Genomic DNA, 18,272 nt, shown 5'->3' with positions numbered 1-18,272 from the left:
AGCTACTACTGCTGACTGCTCTGACAGGGATCGCAATAGAGGGTCCTAGACAGAGATGGAGAAAAATATAGAACAAAATGCTAACTCACAAAAAAAAAAAAAGACCAGATTTATGGGTCTGACAGAGACTAGAGAAACCCTGAGAATATGGCCCCCAGGCATGCTTATAGCTCAGTAATGAAGTCACTCCTGAGGCTCACCCTTCAGCAAAAGATTAGACAGGCCATAAAACAAAATGAGACTAAATGGGCACACCAGCCCAAGGACAAGGATGAGAAGGCAGGAGGGGACGGAAAAGCTGGTAACAGGGAACCCAAGGTGAGAAGGGGAGAGTGACATGTTGTGGGGATGGCCACTAATGTCGTAAAACAACACGTATTAATTTTTTAATGAGAAACTAGTTTGCTCTGTAATCTTTCATTTAAAGTATAATAAAAAACAAAACAACAACAATAAAAAAGAAAACTAAGACTCTAATAGCACTTACAGAAATTAGAATGTGCATTATATATACTGTAGGAGCCCGGTGGTACAGTGGTTACAACACTCGGCTACTAACCAAAAGATTAGCGGTTTGAACTCACCAGCCACCAGCCATTCCTTGGGAGAAAGATATGGCAATATGCTTCCATAAAGATTACAGCCGTGGAAACCCTGTAGGGTAGTTCTGCTCCGCCCTTCTGGGTCACTATGAGTCAGAATCAATTTGACAGGCACTGGGTTTGGGGTTTGGTTTATATACGCTATAGTCTACAACCCTATTTTTTAATAAAGAAGTTAATTAGTATCTCTGTCTAGGTTGGAATTTGTCTTTGAGCAGTTATTCAGCCTTAATTGGAGACTGTTACAAGCACGCTTTTGGGGTAGAGATTTTGGTGTTAATAACTTAGCACTTGACACCAGAGGACAAATTTTTAGCAGAAGGAGCTGCATGTGCTAATGAAGCTTGGAGCTTACTGGAGGTTGATTTTAATGTTTCTCTTCCTTTCTCACTAATGAGATCTAAACTACAGGACTGATAGACTTTTTTTTTTACCCATTATTTAAAAGCCTGATCATATTTTAATTTCACATTGAATTGCCCATAAAATATTAAATAAGGTAAATGCAGCACAATTATCCAACTTGGAAATGCACTAATTTTTTTTTCTCCTAAATTCTTAGCTGGACTCAGCAAAGAACCTCAGCAAAATCTATTTCCTCTGTCTTGGGAATGGTGCTGTGTTTGTACGGCTAAGAAGAGAGTGCTGTAATTCGGTAGTTGTGGTCTCTTGGTGTGATAAGAAATTAACAAACCCTATGTTCCTACATCGATTCCATCATATCTGTGGAAAATCTTCTTTCCTCTATCAACTGAACCGAACCGAACCGAACCGAACCAAACCAAACCAAACCAAACCCATTGCCATCAAGTTGATTCTGACTCTTAGTGACCCTATAGGACAAAGTAGAACTGCCCCATAGAGTTTCTAGGGAGTGCCTGGTGGATTCAAACTGCCGACCTTTTGGTTAGCAGCCATAGCTCTTAACCACTATGCCATCAGGGTTTCCAATATGTAGATGAGAAAAATAATCCTAATTTTTACCTTAGGAAAAGGTTATTCTGCCATTTCTCGTGGCTATTAGCCATGGAACTTCTGATATAATGGACTTGTTTCTTAATATCTCTTGTCTTTCGCATACCTCCTCCTCCTGCCAATACACTGTGGTGCTTTTAGCAAATGCTTGTGCACTCATTCAGCCCGGTGCATTATTGTCAGGGAGGCCTCCTTTGACTGACAGCTGAGGTGGAGTCAGTGAGCTCTGGTCCATATGCTTCATGAGCTGTTTTCCCACAGGCTTTACCTGACAGGTGGAGCAGAAGTATGAATATTGTGATGTGATGATCTGGAACCACAAATCCAGTTTTAGGTAAATGAATTAAATTACTTTGGATTTGCAACCCAACAAAGTAAGGTTCCAGAATGTCAGCTATCCATTTCTTCTGCCTGGTTGTTAGCTAAGTTGTAATATTTCTAGCATGGATTTTATTGAAATCTAGTCTTGTTGAATCACAGTGATAATAGTCAAAACCCAAGTTAATAAAATATTTCTACAAAAGTACATTCTTTTTAACAAGTATAACTATATTAAATATTGGTCATGACTCAGAAATAGTTTTAGTTTTGACTTTTTAGAAGATACTTAGATGTGTATTAAACACAGGGACACATAGTTTATACATCCATATCCTCTGTTCTAACCACTCTCCCTGGAAACCCTGATGGCGTAGTGGTTAAGTGCTACGGCTGCTAACCAAAGGGTTGGCAGTTTGAATCTACCAGGCGTTCCTTGGAAACTCTGTGGGGTAGTTCTACTCTTTCCTATAGGGTCGCTATGAGTCAGAATCGACTTGATGGCACTGGGTTTGGTTTGGTTTGGTTTGGAACTACTCTCCCATTCCTCACTCTCTGTCCAGGAATCAGTTGCAGTCTTGAAACTATTTTTAGAGAAAGGTAAGGACTTAAGTTTTTATGCATATATGTTGAGCTGATCCAGTCTGTGTCCTCTCATCTGCAGATTTTTTACTGCTCTTAAAATGATCTGTAATCGGGGCAGCTTTTTTTACATGCTGATTGAGATCTGCCAGGCTACTGATTCTTGAATCTGGCTACATATGTAATCTCCTTGTGAATTTCTAAAACAAACAAAAATAACAACACAAGATCACCTTATGAGTATCTCTGGGGTGGATCTTGGCAATAGATGTGTTTTCAAAAGCTCCTCATTTGACTTGAATGAAAAGGTTTGGGACCTTCTGTTTGGTGTTGACTAAGTGTCTGTACCCACTTGGACAGTGGTTTCTTTTTGACCTTTCCAAATAATCAGTAGAGGAGCCTTCAGAAATCTCTGATATAATTCATCAAGAGTGAATTATTCATAAAATACATCTCTTAAATGTTTACAATATAATTTACTATATAATTATAAGCTATAATAGTTATTCTGTTATGATACCTTTGAATTTTGGTGTGTCTTGCATTAAAATTACCTCGACAGAGGATTTTTATTCCCTAAAGCCCATATGTCAACAAGCGTCATTTCACCTTTAAAAAAAAATCCTGATTTTTAAAATTGTTTAAAATATCATTGACACCAAAAGAAAATTAAAACTAAGATGAGATGTGTAAAAAGGTTGATTTTTAATGGGGTCAGCTCATTCTCTTTTGTATGCATAAGTAAAAGTTTAATTACTGTTTGGGAAGTACATCATGAATCTTGTTTCCTCCAGTGTATCGTGTAACTAGAAATATATCACCTGCTATTAGAGACAACACATTGAAATAGGATGCACATACAGGGCACTTTAGCTGTCAGATTACGCAGAGCCCCTTGATTTGTGTTTCTAACAAGCCTGATCTTTGTCTCCATGGGCTAAGTAATGGTTCCGTACATTGTAACTTTAATTCTCTATCCTTCCATGCAGTGCTTATTTTTGAAATTTTCATTTAGTTGTTTATATTTTTGGTCCAGAACATATTGCTTTAAAAAATCAGGAATTATTTTATGCTAATTACTTAAGTAAGGAGCCCTTGGCAGTGTAACAGTTACTAATGGTTAGCACTGGGTTGCGAACTGAAAGATTGGGGGTTCAAACCCACCCAGCGTCTCTGAAGGAGAAAGACCTGGCGATATGCTTCTGTAAAGATTACATCTAAGAAAACCCTCCAGGGCAGTTCTATTCTCTCACATGGGATCGCTAGGAGTCGAAATCGACTTGTTGGTACCTAAAAACAGGAATTTCCTGAGTGTGGATTCTGACTTCTTGTATTTCTGGAGGAAGAATTGATTATGTTATCAAAACATTGGAACTAACCCATACAGTTATTATTGATTATTATGGAATTGAATGTTATAATACAGTATTCAAGAACACTCTGGGTAATATTTGGTATTTAGCTTACCTATAATAATAATAATAATAACATGAATATTCATTTTAATATTACCATTCCGCTTAAGTTTTGCCAATAAAATTCTACTGTTGTTCAATAGGTTATATTTTTTGGTTATATAACCCAGGTTTCACTTCCCTCTTTTCCATCTTAGAGTGCTTTATTATCGATAACATTGCGAAGAATGGGAATTCCAGAACACTTAATTGTGCTCATGCAAAACCTATACATAGACCAAGAGGCAGTTGTTAGAACAGGACAAGGGGATACTTTATAGTTTAAAATCAGGAACGGTGTGCATCAGGGTTGTATCCTTTCACCATACCTATTCAGTGTGTATGCTGAGTAGATAATCCGAGAGGGTGGACTATCTGAAGAAGAACAGGGCATCAGGATTGAAGGAAGACTTATTAACAACCTGTGTTATGCAGATGACACAACCTTGCTTACTGAAAGTGAAGAGGACTTGAAGCACTTACTGATGAAGATCAAAGATGACAGCCTTCAGTAGGAATTATATCTCAACATAAAGAAAACAAAAAACTCACAACTGGGCCAATAAGCAGCATCATGATAAGTGGAGGAAAGACTGAGGTTGTCAAGGATTTCATTTTACTTGGATCCACAATCAGTGCCCATGGAAGCAGCAATCAAGAAATCAAACAATGTATTGCACTGGGCGTATCTGCTGTAAAAGACCTTTTTCAAGTGTTGAAAAGCAGAGATGTCACATTAAGGACTAAGATGCACCTCACCCAAGCCGTGGTATTTTCAATTGTCTCACATGCATGCAAAATCTGCATAATGAATAAGGAAGACCAAAGAAAAATTGATGTTTTTGAATTATGGTGTTGGTGGAAAATACTGAATATACCATGGACTTCCAGAAGAACGAACAACTGTGTCTTGGAAGAAGCACAGCCAGAATGCTCCTTAGAAGCAAGGATGGCGAGAGTTCGCCTCATGTACTTTGGACTTGTTTTCAGGAGGAGCCAATGCCTGGAGAAGGACATCATGCTTGGTAAGGTGGAGGGTCTGTGAAAAAGAGGAAGACCCTCAATGAGATGGTTTGACATAGTGGGTGCAACAATGGGCTCAAACATAGCAATGATTGTGAGGATGGTGCAGGATATGGCAATGTTTTGTTCTGTTGTATATGAGTCGCTGAGTCAGAACTGACTTAATGGCACTTAACAACAAACTCAATTCTGAAAGCAGCTAAATAAAAGTGGAGTCCCTCTGCTCAGTTTATTTCCTGCATATTGGGGACTTTAAACAATTAATTACTTAGGCACTGGTCAGAACAAGTCAGGCTACACTGTGGTTAAAAACAATGCCAAAATCTGCTTAACACAGTGAAGGGGTCTCATAGCTCTCCAGGCTGGCTGTCCTCCATAAAGTAACTTAACATCCCAGGTTAGGTCAGTGTTCTAGCAGCTCGGTACCCACCACGTGTGTTTTCATGACCATTGCAGCAGGGAGAGAGCACAGAGAACCATGAAACAGGTCTTAAATCTGTCCCTCTGAAGTGATACATGTAACTTCATTCACGGTTTACTGACTAAAGCAAGTCACATGGCCATGTCTAACTTTGAGAGGGAAGGGCAGTTTAGTCTTGTATGCCTGAAAGAGGACACTTGGGAATACTGGCGAGCATTGTAATGTTTACTACACTTACCTAGTAACGCCCTCTAACGAGCTAGTGAAGTTATAGACGATATGATTTAAGTAAATTTTGAAATATATCTACCCATTAGTTCTATAGAGAATGTACACAAGTGAAATAATTAGTGAGCAAGATAATATATACTATATCTAATAAATTATAATAATATATATTAAATTATCTTTTAATTTGGAAAGGATTTATATTTTTATCATATTTTCATTTTATGATTTCTAAGTTTCCCAACTGAAGAGCGTGATATGTCTATTTTCTTCTCTATGTCTCACAATAAAACTTCATAGTCCTTTCTGGTTAAATGTATTCTTGGGTGTTTTATAATTGTGTTATAATTTTTGGAAGAGATTTTCCCACTCCCTTTCGACCTGGTTACAGCTAATACAAAGAAAAGTTATGTGATTTTTGTATGTTTATCCCTCATTCAGATACCTTAATCTTAATACCTTTCATTGTTTGCAATGCTTTTCTAGTGAAATCTCTTAGGAGAGTAGGTTTGGACCCTGGATCAGCAGCTTCAATATCACCTGGGATCTTCTTAGAAATCCAAACTCTTGGGCTCCTAAACCAGACCCACTGAATCAAAAACTTTGGGGTTGGGGCCCAGCTTTAGGGATTTTTAGATTCAGAATCATAATATTAATGATAGTGTTCTCTCTCTTTTATCAGTAGTTGTATTACTATTTCTTTTTCTTACCTGTAGTATTAGATGGAATGTATAGAACGATATCAACTACTTAGTGGAAATAATTGAATTTTTTATGTTATTTAAAAGAAGTGTCATTTGTTAGTTCCTGGTCTTTGGCATGTTTAAAGGTTTCCTACTATTTGAAATTTTTACTTAGAGTTTTAAAACAGAATTTTAAAATGACTATTGAATTTTAAAACAAATGTTTTCTAGCATTTATTGATATAATTATATGAGTTTTATTCTTTAATTTGTTCATTTTTGAAATGTGTTGATGGGTTTTGTTACGTTGAAACTCAGATGCATTCATATGGAGTAAGTCTAACTTGGTGGGCTTATTTTAACTTATTGCTAGATTTGATTTGCTAATGCACATTGCTTGACATTCTAGTTTATCAAATTGTTTGTTTCCTCCCAAAATAGCAACAACAATCTTCTTTTACTTTCAACAATAGAATTGGTTCTTATTTTCTTAAAAGTGGTTAAGAGCGTGGCTGCTAGCCAAAAGCTCAGCAGTTCGAATCCACCAGCTGCTCCTTGGAAACCCTATGGGGCAGTTCTACTCTGTCTGATAGGATTGCTATGCGTTGGAATCGTCTCGATGGCAACAGGTTTGGTTTTTGATTTGGGTTTTTAAAAGAATGCTTTCCCTATTTTGCATTTAAACTTTAAATGAATTTTAATACTACATGTTTCATGCAGCACCTTGGACCTCACAATATTAATAGTTGACTTTATATGTTTCTATTAGAATTCTGCCAAATATCTGGCTGGGTAGCTGTCCTCGCCAAGTGGAACATGTAACCATCAAACTGAAGCATGAATTGGGGATTACAGCTGTAATGAATTTCCAGACTGAATGGGATATTATACAGAACTGCTCAGGCTGTAACCGCTACCCAGAACCCATGAGTCCAGACACTATGATTAAGCTGTATAGGGAAGAAGGCTTGGCCTACATCTGGATGCCAACACCAGATATGAGTACCGAAGGTAAGGGTCAAGAGAATTGTCCTGGCTTCTTGCTTGATGTGTCTCAGAGAAACTCTTGCTGTCCATTGTTTCTCTGTCTCTGTCTAACTGAATGAACTATATATGAGTGGTAGAAATGGAATTAATATAAGGTGTTAGATTTAATACATATCTTTTGACACCTTGGCTAAGATTTCACTTAATGTGGCTCTTTAATTAATTTGTTTATTCATTAAATATTTATTTTCTATCTACTATGTGTGTATGGCATTATGCTCGTAAACTGGGAGTACAACAGTGAAGAAAAGCAGGTACAACTGGGAATACAACAGTGAAGAAAAGCAGGTACAACCCATGGAGCTTATAGTCCTGTAGCACTGACATTAATCAAATGGCTACAAATACAAATTTAAAACTGTGGAGAGATTTTGTTAAAATGATACCTAGATACTGCTATGAGAATATAAACCAAACCAAACCAAACCAAACCAAACCCACTGCCATCAAGTCGATTCTGACTCACAGCGACCCTGTAGGACAGAGTAGAACTGCCTCTTAGGGTTTCCAAGGAGCAGACTGCCAGGACTTTCTCCCTTGGAGTGGCTGGTGGGTTTGAACTGCTGACATTTCAATTAGCAGTCGAGTGCTTTACCACTGTACTACCAGGGCTCCTTGCTGTGAGAATACATACAGGCAAACAGGGAAGGTTTTCTTGGGAGGTAATGTTTGAACTGAGATCTGAAGAGTGAATTGGGGGGAAGGATGAGCATCCCAGGCAGAGGGAATAACTTGAGAAAAACCCCTGTTGCAGGAGAGTGAATAGAGTGTTGCAAGAACTGAAAGAAGGCCATTGTGGCTGCAGCTCAGAGAATGAGGGCAGAGTATGGTATAAAAGGATGCTGTTGTGGTGGGCAGGGATCACATATATATGGAGGACCATGGCAGGACTTTAGAACCTATCCTAAAGTGGTGAGAAGCAGTTGAAAAGGGTGAGAAGCTGAAAGATACCAAGGTAAAACTTTTTTCCTCTACAAGTGTGCTTGGACTACAGTGTGGAGAATGGATTGGAGGTGGGCCCAGGATGGAGCTGGGAAGGTTTCCGCAATGGTTAAAGTGAGAGACGCTGTGAGAGAATGCAGCTTGGGGTGGGGTAGAGATGGTGAGTCTTCACCTTCTCAGCATGTCTATGTAGAGGGAATTACGGTGTGCATGGAATAAAGCATAGTTTTGACCAAATGGTAAGAGGCAGTATGAAAAATTTGAGACTAATTACAGTACGGAGAAGAATGTGCTGGGAGAGGACTGAGTAACGTGCTCTGTGAGGGTGATCGGCTGTGAGGAGTACATTCCGTGAAGGAACACAGGGAGGCTACGTGAGTGTCATATAGTTTGGCATGGTTTTGACAGATAGATGTGGAGGGGGAGGAAATAGCATAAGCCAAGGCACAGCCGCCCTTATGGTACAACTCCAGCTCTGGGACTTTAGGGGAATGATGTGTGTTTCAGCTTGGTTGTATAAGAGAGTATTTTTAATGAAGGAAAGGAGATGTCTGAAGTCAAGAGAACCAAGTTACACGAATAGTGCCAGCCAGGCGTCAGCAGGGGGCAGCAGAGAGCTGTGGAACTCACGCAGGGTACAGAAGTTTAATGAACTGCTATTTTGGGGGAAACAAGGAAGGAAGTGTTTTCCCTCCTCCCCGAACATACCTTATGTATCAGACACTCTTATGAGCAATTTACAGGCGTCAGTTTATTTCATTCTCATATCAAAGCTCTAGGTATTATAGTTAGCTTCATTTTGCAGAGGAAGAGACTAGTTACAAAAAAGTAACCTGCCCAAGGTCCTCTAACTAGAAAGAGGCATGGCTTCAACTTCAATACAGGCAGTCTGACTGTGAACATTGCTCCAGACCCCATACTCTGAAGCTTCTCCATACATACTCTCCAGACTCTTCATGCATATTCAACAGACGGACACATGTCAATCACTTATACTCGTGATCAGCTGGAGCTACACAAAGCCCTGAGTCCCAAGGGAGGTAGCTGATCTTCCCAGAGTCAATAGTCATAAGACTGAGTAGCGGCAGAAGACCTCAAGAGCTACAGAGAGCTTAGCTGTCTGGACCTCACCCACCTTGCCCCTTTATGGATCTCAGGTGGTCCTCCTGGCTAGTCTGAACCCCTTCATGGGTCTGTGTCTGAACTGAATGATTATTAAAGATGAGGTATATTTTTTGCTCCCGAAGGCAGGGATCGTCTTTGACAGTTTTGTTACTCCTCTTAGTAACTCCAATTCAAAGAAGCTTTATTTAGCCTTAAAGTTCTTCCCTCTTTAGAGGGAGAAAAAACTAACTTTATTTGCATGGAAGAACATTGATTGGACCAAAGCCATATTCACCTTGTCCAGTTTGTTTCTCTGGTTTCAAAACAAAGAAGATTGTTAGGATACAGTGACTGTAGGTTCCAGAGAACAGTTGGAGTTTGGCGTCTTTGATTCTGATTTTACAGCCTTGCTCTCCCATTGGAGTATTCTGTGAGACGAGGCTAGAAGTCTACCTGCTAACCGTGCTGTGCATCCCATTCCATCCCATGCACTGATTACCTAAAGGCCTTGCTGAGTCAGTAGGTAGTTTGCCTGATAGTTTGAGGATATGCAGAAGCTGAGGGAAAACTATATCTCCAAAGACCCACTATGATTGTATTCAAATTTTTTGGGGGGAGAGTGAGTCACCAGGTCCCAGTCATAACAGCTCAGAAACACAGCATCTTCTATGCTGACACCACCCTGCTGCACAAATGAGATCACAAGGAAGGCTCCGGCATAGAAACAGTGAACTCTGAGACTACGGAAAGGGCTGTTTGGTTCAGCATAACACTGGGGGAGTAAACAAAGGGTTAACAACCATCGTGGAGTCCCTGGGGAGCTTTTTACCAATAGATCATTCTACGTGGCCTACAATATTAGCACAATGAACGTATAGGTTAATTCAGCCAAATATTTTTAGAGCTCTGAAGAAAAATCCATCTGGAAGTGTTCTGAGCTGTGGCATAATGTTGTCAGATAAAGTCTGAGGAAGAAGATAGTTTGTTAGGCTTGACGGTCACCACTGGTTGTCACAGAGCTGTTAAAATCAATTGTACTATTGCTCCTTCCTCTTGTACACGTTGTTGTATGTAGTGAAATTGCTTAGGGTTTTTTTTTTTTTAAACTCTGATTTGTGCCTGTCACCTGAGAAATAAAAAGCCCCCAAATGTTGCATTTCCCTGAAAAAGAAAAAGAAAAAAAAAAAACCTCATTAAAATTCAGTTTTCCTTCGTATAAAAAAATACTCAGGCTGTGTTTTGACCTCTGTTACTGCAGTACCGCTCATAGCAAATGATCTATCCTTGTCTCCCAAGTGAGTTAATGTACTTCCCGAAGTCCTCTGCTACCCCTTGTTGACACTGTCTGAGTCCTTTTTCTCTTGCTCAGCATATTGAGTTCAGTACTAGCAAAATGGAAAGACACTAACCTTGGAGCCAGGACACCTGGGTTTGAATCTTCGTCACCACCTAGTAGCTGGGTGAGATGGGGCAAGCTTCTGCATCTCTAAAACAGGGGTAATAATTTCTACTTTACGGGATTATAAAGGATAGAATAAGATAGTTGATATGAAAGTGCTTTGAAAATCACAAAGTTGTGTACAAATATAAGATATTGAATCCAGGTCATATTCCTATATCTTCCCCTGTAGTGAGGAAGAAAATATTCATGCATGTATGTGTATATGTGTGTGCCATGAATTATTTCAGGGGCAATCTTAGGCAAAGTTAATCGTCATTGCCTTTTTATTCCCTACCTTTTTCAGTCCTGATGCCTTAGGGTGCTCTGTTCCTGCCAAATGCTCTGTCCCTTTTTCCTCTTCTCACCACATTTGCCCCCTCAATGCATGCTTTGTTAGGTTGTTAGGTGCTATAGATTTGGCTCCAACTCATAGCGACTTTATGTACAACAGAGTGAAATATTGCCCTGTCCTACACCATCCTCAAAATTGTTGCTATGTTCAAAGGTCAGCGGAGCAAGGGCGGGGGTTTGGGGACCATGGTTTAAGGGGACTTCAAAGTCAATTAGCAAAATAATTCTATTATGAAAACATTCTGCATCCCACTTTGAAATGTGGCGTCTGGGGTCTTAAATGCTAACAAGCGGACATCTAAGATGCATCAATTGGTCTCAGCCCACATGGATCAAATGATACAAATCCTCACTTCTAAGGAGCAGTCTGTCTGTACTTCTTCCAAGACATATTTGTTAGTTTTTCTGGCAGTCCACGGTCTATTCAATATTCTTCACCAACACCATGATTCAAATGCATCAAGTCTTCTTCAGTCTTCCTTATTCATTGCCCATATTTTACATGCATATGAGGCGATTGAAAATACCATGCCTGGGGTCAGGTGCACCTTAGTCATCAAAGTGACGTCTTTGCTTTTTAAGAGGTCTTTTGCAGCAGATTTGCCTGTTGCATGCTTTCAGCAGCTTTTAATCATTCCAGAGTTGGGCTAGTCTGAAGGGGCTGTGGGCTAGAAGTTAGATTAGAGGTGTCTAGTAATGTGTCAGATCAAAAAGATATTATTGTTTTGAGCAATGGAAAATTTTTATCAAGTTCTATATAGAACCTAATAAAACATAAAAATCAGCTACTCTGGTTGATACTGGCTGTATTGCACAGGGTGTAGGTGAGCCCGGATCTGAGGATTTTCTTTTTGTTCCCTGGTAGGTTTTGTATTGGCTAAGGAGCCCTAGAATGGATTTTCAAGCAGAGGGAGCTGAGCCCCTTGGGTGCAGAGAACTCCTGGGTAGGGATGGAGGTGCTAAGCCCCAGGGAAGATATTACTCTCACAAATGGGTGAGAGGATATTACTCTCATAAATGACTGGGTAGCTGCGAGGCAGATGTGACTGGGAACTCAGCTTGACAGGGTGGGGGCCAGAAAGTCCCATTGGCCAGGGAGGTTAGGGAAAGTTGAGACCAGAGGCTTTGGAGTCAGGCTGGCTGGGTTTGAGTGGTTACTTATAGAATAACCTTGCACAAATCTCTGTGCTGTTTCCTTATATATAAATTGAGGATAATAATAGAACTGGCCTCATAGTTGTTAAATAAGCTATTGCATGCAAAGTGCTTAGAACAACAGTGGGCAGTAGCAAGAGCTTAGTCAACATTAGCTGTCATCAATCAAAGCAGGGCGATTTGCAGTCACCAGACATCAAAATAAACAAGGGCTCCAGCTGGGGCCAGGCTGTGACAAGTGGGCACCTGGGACCAGCTACTGCTCTTGTGCCTGTTTGTGTTATTGTTTTTTATGTTATTTAAATATATGTTTGATCATTCTTAAGTAGGAAGGCTGAGTCCTTTTGGGAGAAGACCACTGGTGGATATGCTTGGTTGAGGAAGCCTGTGTTAAGCTGGGAGCCTTCTGGAGCTTCCGCATGGCAGCTGACTTAGACTTTTCAGGAGTATGTATCTGAGATCACAGAATCTTACACTAACACACAGTCCTTTTCAACTTCCTATACTGTGTACATGCCTCTTGGAGACTTTTTAACAGATAAGCTGAGGGACGGGGGAGATAGGCATCATTTGGACCATTTGATGCAGACCTTTCACTGGGGAACCTCTGACCAGAGACCAGATCTGGGAAAGGTATCCTGACCCAGCTCATGTAAGACCATGTGTGGGCAGGCCGGTCAAACAATGCTGTGAAAGTGGACACCAGGGCTGGGACTCTGAGTCCAGCAGGCCAGGTACCAATGTGTGTTCCTACTGCAGATGGCCACTGTGGTCTATTAATATACTGGGCATTATTCTTAAACATTAAACGTATTCCTAGTTTATTTCCTGCCAATATGTATAGCAGTGACAGGAGAAGGAAGACCCCAAGCTTCCCAGATAGCTCAGCGGAGTTCTAGCCTCGCTCTGAATCACTTTGGGTCAACTTCTAATGCTTCCTTAGTAGAACCAATGCCCTATAGTTAGGCAGACCTCACCTTTCTCAGCAGGTTGGTAAAAGCATACCCTGGAGGCTTTGTCTTCTCTGATTCCCCAACCCCAATGGCGGACCCACTACACAGTACTTCCCCTGAGAAGTATTGTGGTACATAAGATATGCTTCTCCTTGTTACGTTTCCGGTGAGATTATGCTGCCTCTTACAGGTTTGTTGCGTGAACAACTGACTGTATGGCAGGTCCTCCTAGTTCTAACCTCAGAGCATGCTGAAGCCGGGCTAGGAGATTTAGATGAATTAAAGCTCATGGCTCAGATGATTTGGACTACAGGAATCAGGCTACACACGGGGACCACCGTGTCTCAAATTCAAATGCCCTCAGGGGCTGGGCAGGTAACATGAACTGTGGCATCAGGCCATAGGGAGCGATGGAGTCTGTGGGCCTGCCAAATGTGTCCTGCCTCTGACAAGCCTAGCAGAGCACTGCACACCCTCCCTCCATGTGACGAGGAGACATTTGAATAGGCTACTAATAGAAACAGTAATCATGAAGAGGCAATAACTATAATTACCCCATAAAGTAGATTGAATCAGCTTTATTACTCACTGCATCATGAATGAATGAATGAATGATGACTTATCCCACATCTATCTATTAATAAGTTATCCATTCCATTGGATAAATGAAAATTGCCATATGTTGGATGAATAAGATCGACCCTGTACCCAATATGGACTAATTCTGTGTTTTACATTTACCCTGAAGATATTTTGGGATTAAAGGAAATTCAGGTGGTATAACCTGACAAGCTGTCTTTGAAATCCTCCATACTTCTGCCCAGTCTGTGCAAATTCTTCTGATGAGATGTGAAAATCCATTCCTCTGATGGCTGGCAATAGTTACCATTTCTTTGGAGGGAAATTGCATCAATGCTGAAGAAACTCAAAGGAGCAGCAAGATCAAGTGAAGGTTCATGACCCATAGCCTCTGGGGTGCCTCTCCCACTTCTCCCACTTTATTATCACCTTTCCTGGCAGAACAAAGGAAGGACACAGACTAACATCTCTGCCTTGCCCTGCATGGCGCTGTGATCTCACGTGGCTGGAGGAGGGTGGCTGGAGGAGATATTAGCAGTGATATCGGGCTCCGCCATTCACGAGTGTGTGCTGTGCTTTCTGATCACAGGCCGAGTCCAGATGCTGCCCCAGGCAGTCTGCCTCCTGCACGCACTGCTGGAGAACGGACACACCGTGTACGTGCACTGCAACGCTGGCGTCGGCAGGTCCACGGCGGCCATCTGCGGCTGGCTGCAGTACGTGCAGGGCTGGAGCCCGAGGAAGCTGCAGTACTTCCTTGTGTCCAAGAGGCCGGCCGTGTACATCGACGAAGACGCATTGGCCCAAGCAGAACACGACTTTGTTCAGAAATTTGGGCAGGTTCGTTCTTCCATATGCTGTCCATAGTCGGCCAGTCTGCCTCCTCGGCCTTCCAGCTTCTTTCAGGAGGTCAAGGTAAAGTAAGAAAGAAGACACAGAAACAAAGATTCTACCTGAGCCCAAAAGCTGTGATGGTGGGGTCTTCTCTCCCAGCCTGTCCCCGTTAGTCTGGGCAGTTTCTCTTCTGCTTTAGCCGGGCTGTCTCTTCTTTGAAATAGTTCACGAAGAATCCTCTGACAGACTCACCAGTAAAGGCCAAAAGCCGTTGGGCTGTGCAATGCTGTTCTAGCATCAGACAGGTAATCAGTGTAGTTCCTGCTGCCTGTGGGCAGATCAGTCCTTTGCTTTACAGACTCTGCATGTGTTTTCTTATGAATTCATGACTTTCTTGTTGCATTGTAACTGTTTGGGGCACAAAAGAAAAAAAAAAAGCTAGCAAGTTCAGATTTCATGGCTTGAGCACACACAGCCACAGCCACATAGACACACACACACAAAGTACTCCTTCTCTGCTGAACCTATAAAATGAGAGCTGGCTACTTGCCGAAGGGAGTAAGGATTGAAACTGGATGTGACAAAGGAAGAGCTCACCATGGCTAAAAAGAGATAGCTTTCTCAACTTTGCATCCTGCAGTCGTTGAAGTCTATTCCAAACCATCACCTTCCTTACCCACTCAAAAACCCTGTAAGATAAGCAAAGAGGAGTTGTTATCTCTCTGTTTTTTTTTTTTTTGGACGTTGAGGCTCAAAGAGCATAGAGAGCTTGCTCAAGGTCTCATGGCTAATTACAGGCTGAGCTGGAGCTTATAACCCTTGTTGATTTGACTCCTAGCTCAACGCTGTTGTCAACATAGCTCGTTTTGCCAGCATAGTGTGGTGAATTCAGTTTCTCTCTTTGAGACTAAGATCTGTATCTCTGCAGTAGTTTCTAAGTGAGAAATGGAACAGTGTTCTGATCGGCTGCCAAGGAATTTTGTAAAGTAGTTGTATTTTGTACAACCTAATTTAAAAGGCAGGAGGCCCTCTGAAGGCCAGTGAGGCCTGAGCCATAGCTCATAAGAGGAACTATATTAGCAAAGGAGCCAAAATCCACAGATAATTGTTGTACAGCTTAGAACTGATCTTAGTTCAGCCCTCAGTTCAATACAATATGTAGTTACTGTGCCTCCAGAATTTGCAATTCACTATGCAGTGTTCTACAGGGAGTAAAGACTTTGCCTTGAAGGAATTTACAGCCTAGAAACAGACCCACGTTCAGCCAACTATAATGCAGCATTGAGCTGTGAATGGTATGCTGGAGTAGGGGAAAGGGAAGTAATTTTTTAGGGTGCCTCTTATATGGTGGGTGCTTTATAATCTTACCTAATTTCATCTTCGTGGTACCCTGTGGGGAGGTTTCACTATCCCCATCATGTAGATGAGGAATTAAGGCTCAGAGAGCTTAAGTCAACTGCCCAGTATCACATGGTGAATAAATAGATGAATAGAGATATGAAGCTAGGTTCGGCTGATTCAAAGCCCTTGTTTTTTCTATTAAACTACAATGCTTATTTTGTTTTGCTCCTACTTTCCTTCTATAAATATTTATTGATATATATGAGAGACTGATTTGGGAGCTTTGGGTGATAAAAAAGGACACAAGGTATGTTTCAGTGGAGTTCAGAGGGGGGAGAGATGACTTACAACTGTGGGGCTTGGGGGAGGTGGCATTTGATTTAGCCAGAGAAAGATAGGACACACTTCTTCTACCATTTTACAGAGTTAAATTTATAAGCCAGCATTGAATAATGTGAAGTCTAGCTCCCTTGCTAAAAATAACTGAAGATAACTAATATATTAAAATAACCCATTCACAGTCATAATGTGTTATGTAAAATTTAATTTTAAATATTGAGTACTTCTAAATGATGTGTGTGTTTGTGTGCGTATATTTCCTTAATGCCTAGGAATTTAGGTTAATGCTTTCCACTATAGACAGACCATCTTGGGTGGATTTTTTCCTTATTGCTCTGATGGACAAAATCAGTTTAGGGTTATTAAAGAATGTTTTGGAATAACCTCTCTTGTCCTTAAGGAATGGGATGTCTAATGTATTTTGAAGGCACCTGGAATTTTTTCTAAATAAAAACATTAAAAATGACCTTTGTGTACAGGGTTTTGTTTTTCTTTTTTTATTGTGCTTTAAGTGAAAGTTTACAATTCAAGTCAATTTCTCATACAAAAACTTATACATGCATTGCTTTATGATCCTAGTTGCTCTCTCTATAATGTGACAGCACACTCCTCTTCTCCACCCTGTGTTTCCCGTATGCATTCAACCAGCCTGTGTGCAGGTTTTTTTTAAAAAAATGTCATCAATTTAGCCTGAAATCCAGAAGAATAAACTGTGTTTCCTTATTTGTAAAGGGAGCAGTCAACTAAGCTAAATTGTTTTTTCCTTGTCACCCTTACTCTCTCATTAGCTCATCAAAATTGGCAGTAACACGACAAAAGGAAGTCAAACTTGAGGGTAGCACGAAGAAGTGAGGATGAAAAACTCAAGAGTGTGTCAGAGCAAATCAAGGCAGATATTGTTCCATTAGCTGCTTGTCACTGGCATTAGTCAAACTTTTCAGTCACAGATTTCTCAAAGGAAATTACAAGAAGATCTCACTCACGTTAAAGAAATGTCCAAATAGTGTTTCTTTTAGACTTGAAAGATTGTCCCTCAATTATTTTTGTGTGCCAATGTTAGAAGAAGTCTAAAAGAATAAACATGTTTTTCTACTGACATTAAGGTGTGGGTGAAAACCACTTGGCTTGGCCAAAGAAATAATGGTGAAGAAAATGTGATTAGGATCTTGGAAACTATAAGGAAGTACTGAAAGAGAAGAGTTGAAGATGACTTAGAAAAGAAATGAAAATTCCTAATACATTAAAAAAAAAAAAAAACTAAAAATAGCTAAATGTTTCGTTTCGTTATCCATAAGGTTGCTTCAGTTGGAGCCAACTCGACAGCACCTAGCAACAAAAACAGCTAAACATAGAATCAGTTTTATCAAAAGTTAAAACTAAGACTATCTTTAGAGATAACCTGGTCTAATTCTTTTATTTTACAAAGGATTAAACTGAGACCCTGAGACATCCAATGACTTTCCTATGACAAAGTTGTAATTGACTTGAGGACTAGAGGTAAGGGATGGGTCAGGAGATTTATTGTGGTGTTGTAAGAATCACAGGACAATTTATGGGAATGAGAACAGACAGTACCATTTGTGGGGAAGAATTGGAGGGAGGATTAATGGAAATTAGAGTAAATGGAAGAAAAATGGGTAAAATGAGCAAAAGTAAAGGATGGTGAAATGTCCCAAAGAAGAAAAGCAGGTGCTTTCTATTATGAAGACACGATTGGGGATTGAGAGGGAAGGTGTAACTGTGGATGCAGAGGAGGAGAGTCAAGGTCATGTTCTCAGGATGGAGGGTCATGCTAAGTATCCACTCACTTCTCTGATGGATGTGATTATAGTAGGAAAAAGGACAAGCTAGGTGCAATGGGGTGAGACTTGCGGTGGTACAATACCTGCTAGGAAAAAAA

At 40.6% G+C, this 18,272-nt stretch overlaps 1 protein-coding gene across 3 annotated transcripts in view; it reads left to right on the top strand.

Moving 5' to 3' along the window:
* Positions 1 to 17,559, top strand: part of EPM2A (EPM2A glucan phosphatase, laforin) — a 115,909-nt gene extending 98,350 nt beyond the window's left edge. For 2 of the 3 annotated variants that reach the window (XM_003403975.4, XM_064291854.1), the window contains exons 3-4: positions 7,056 to 7,297; positions 14,448 to 14,845. In XM_003403975.4, coding sequence (XP_003404023.1) covers positions 7,056 to 7,297; positions 14,448 to 14,725 — 520 coding nt within the window. In that variant the 3' untranslated portion in view covers positions 14,726 to 14,845. Of the gene's footprint in view, positions 1 to 7,055; positions 7,298 to 14,447 lie in introns of all 3 variants that reach the window. The other variant, XM_064291856.1, reaches the window with a different exon arrangement.
* Positions 17,560 to 18,272: the final 713 nt, after the last annotated feature.

This window comes from Loxodonta africana, chromosome 1 (assembly GCF_030014295.1).
Source record: "Loxodonta africana isolate mLoxAfr1 chromosome 1, mLoxAfr1.hap2, whole genome shotgun sequence".
In the NCBI taxonomy this organism is placed as follows: domain Eukaryota; kingdom Metazoa; phylum Chordata; class Mammalia; order Proboscidea; family Elephantidae; genus Loxodonta; species Loxodonta africana.
Note: the sequence above shows the minus strand (reverse complement) of the source record. Positions and strands in the feature narration are given on the sequence as shown.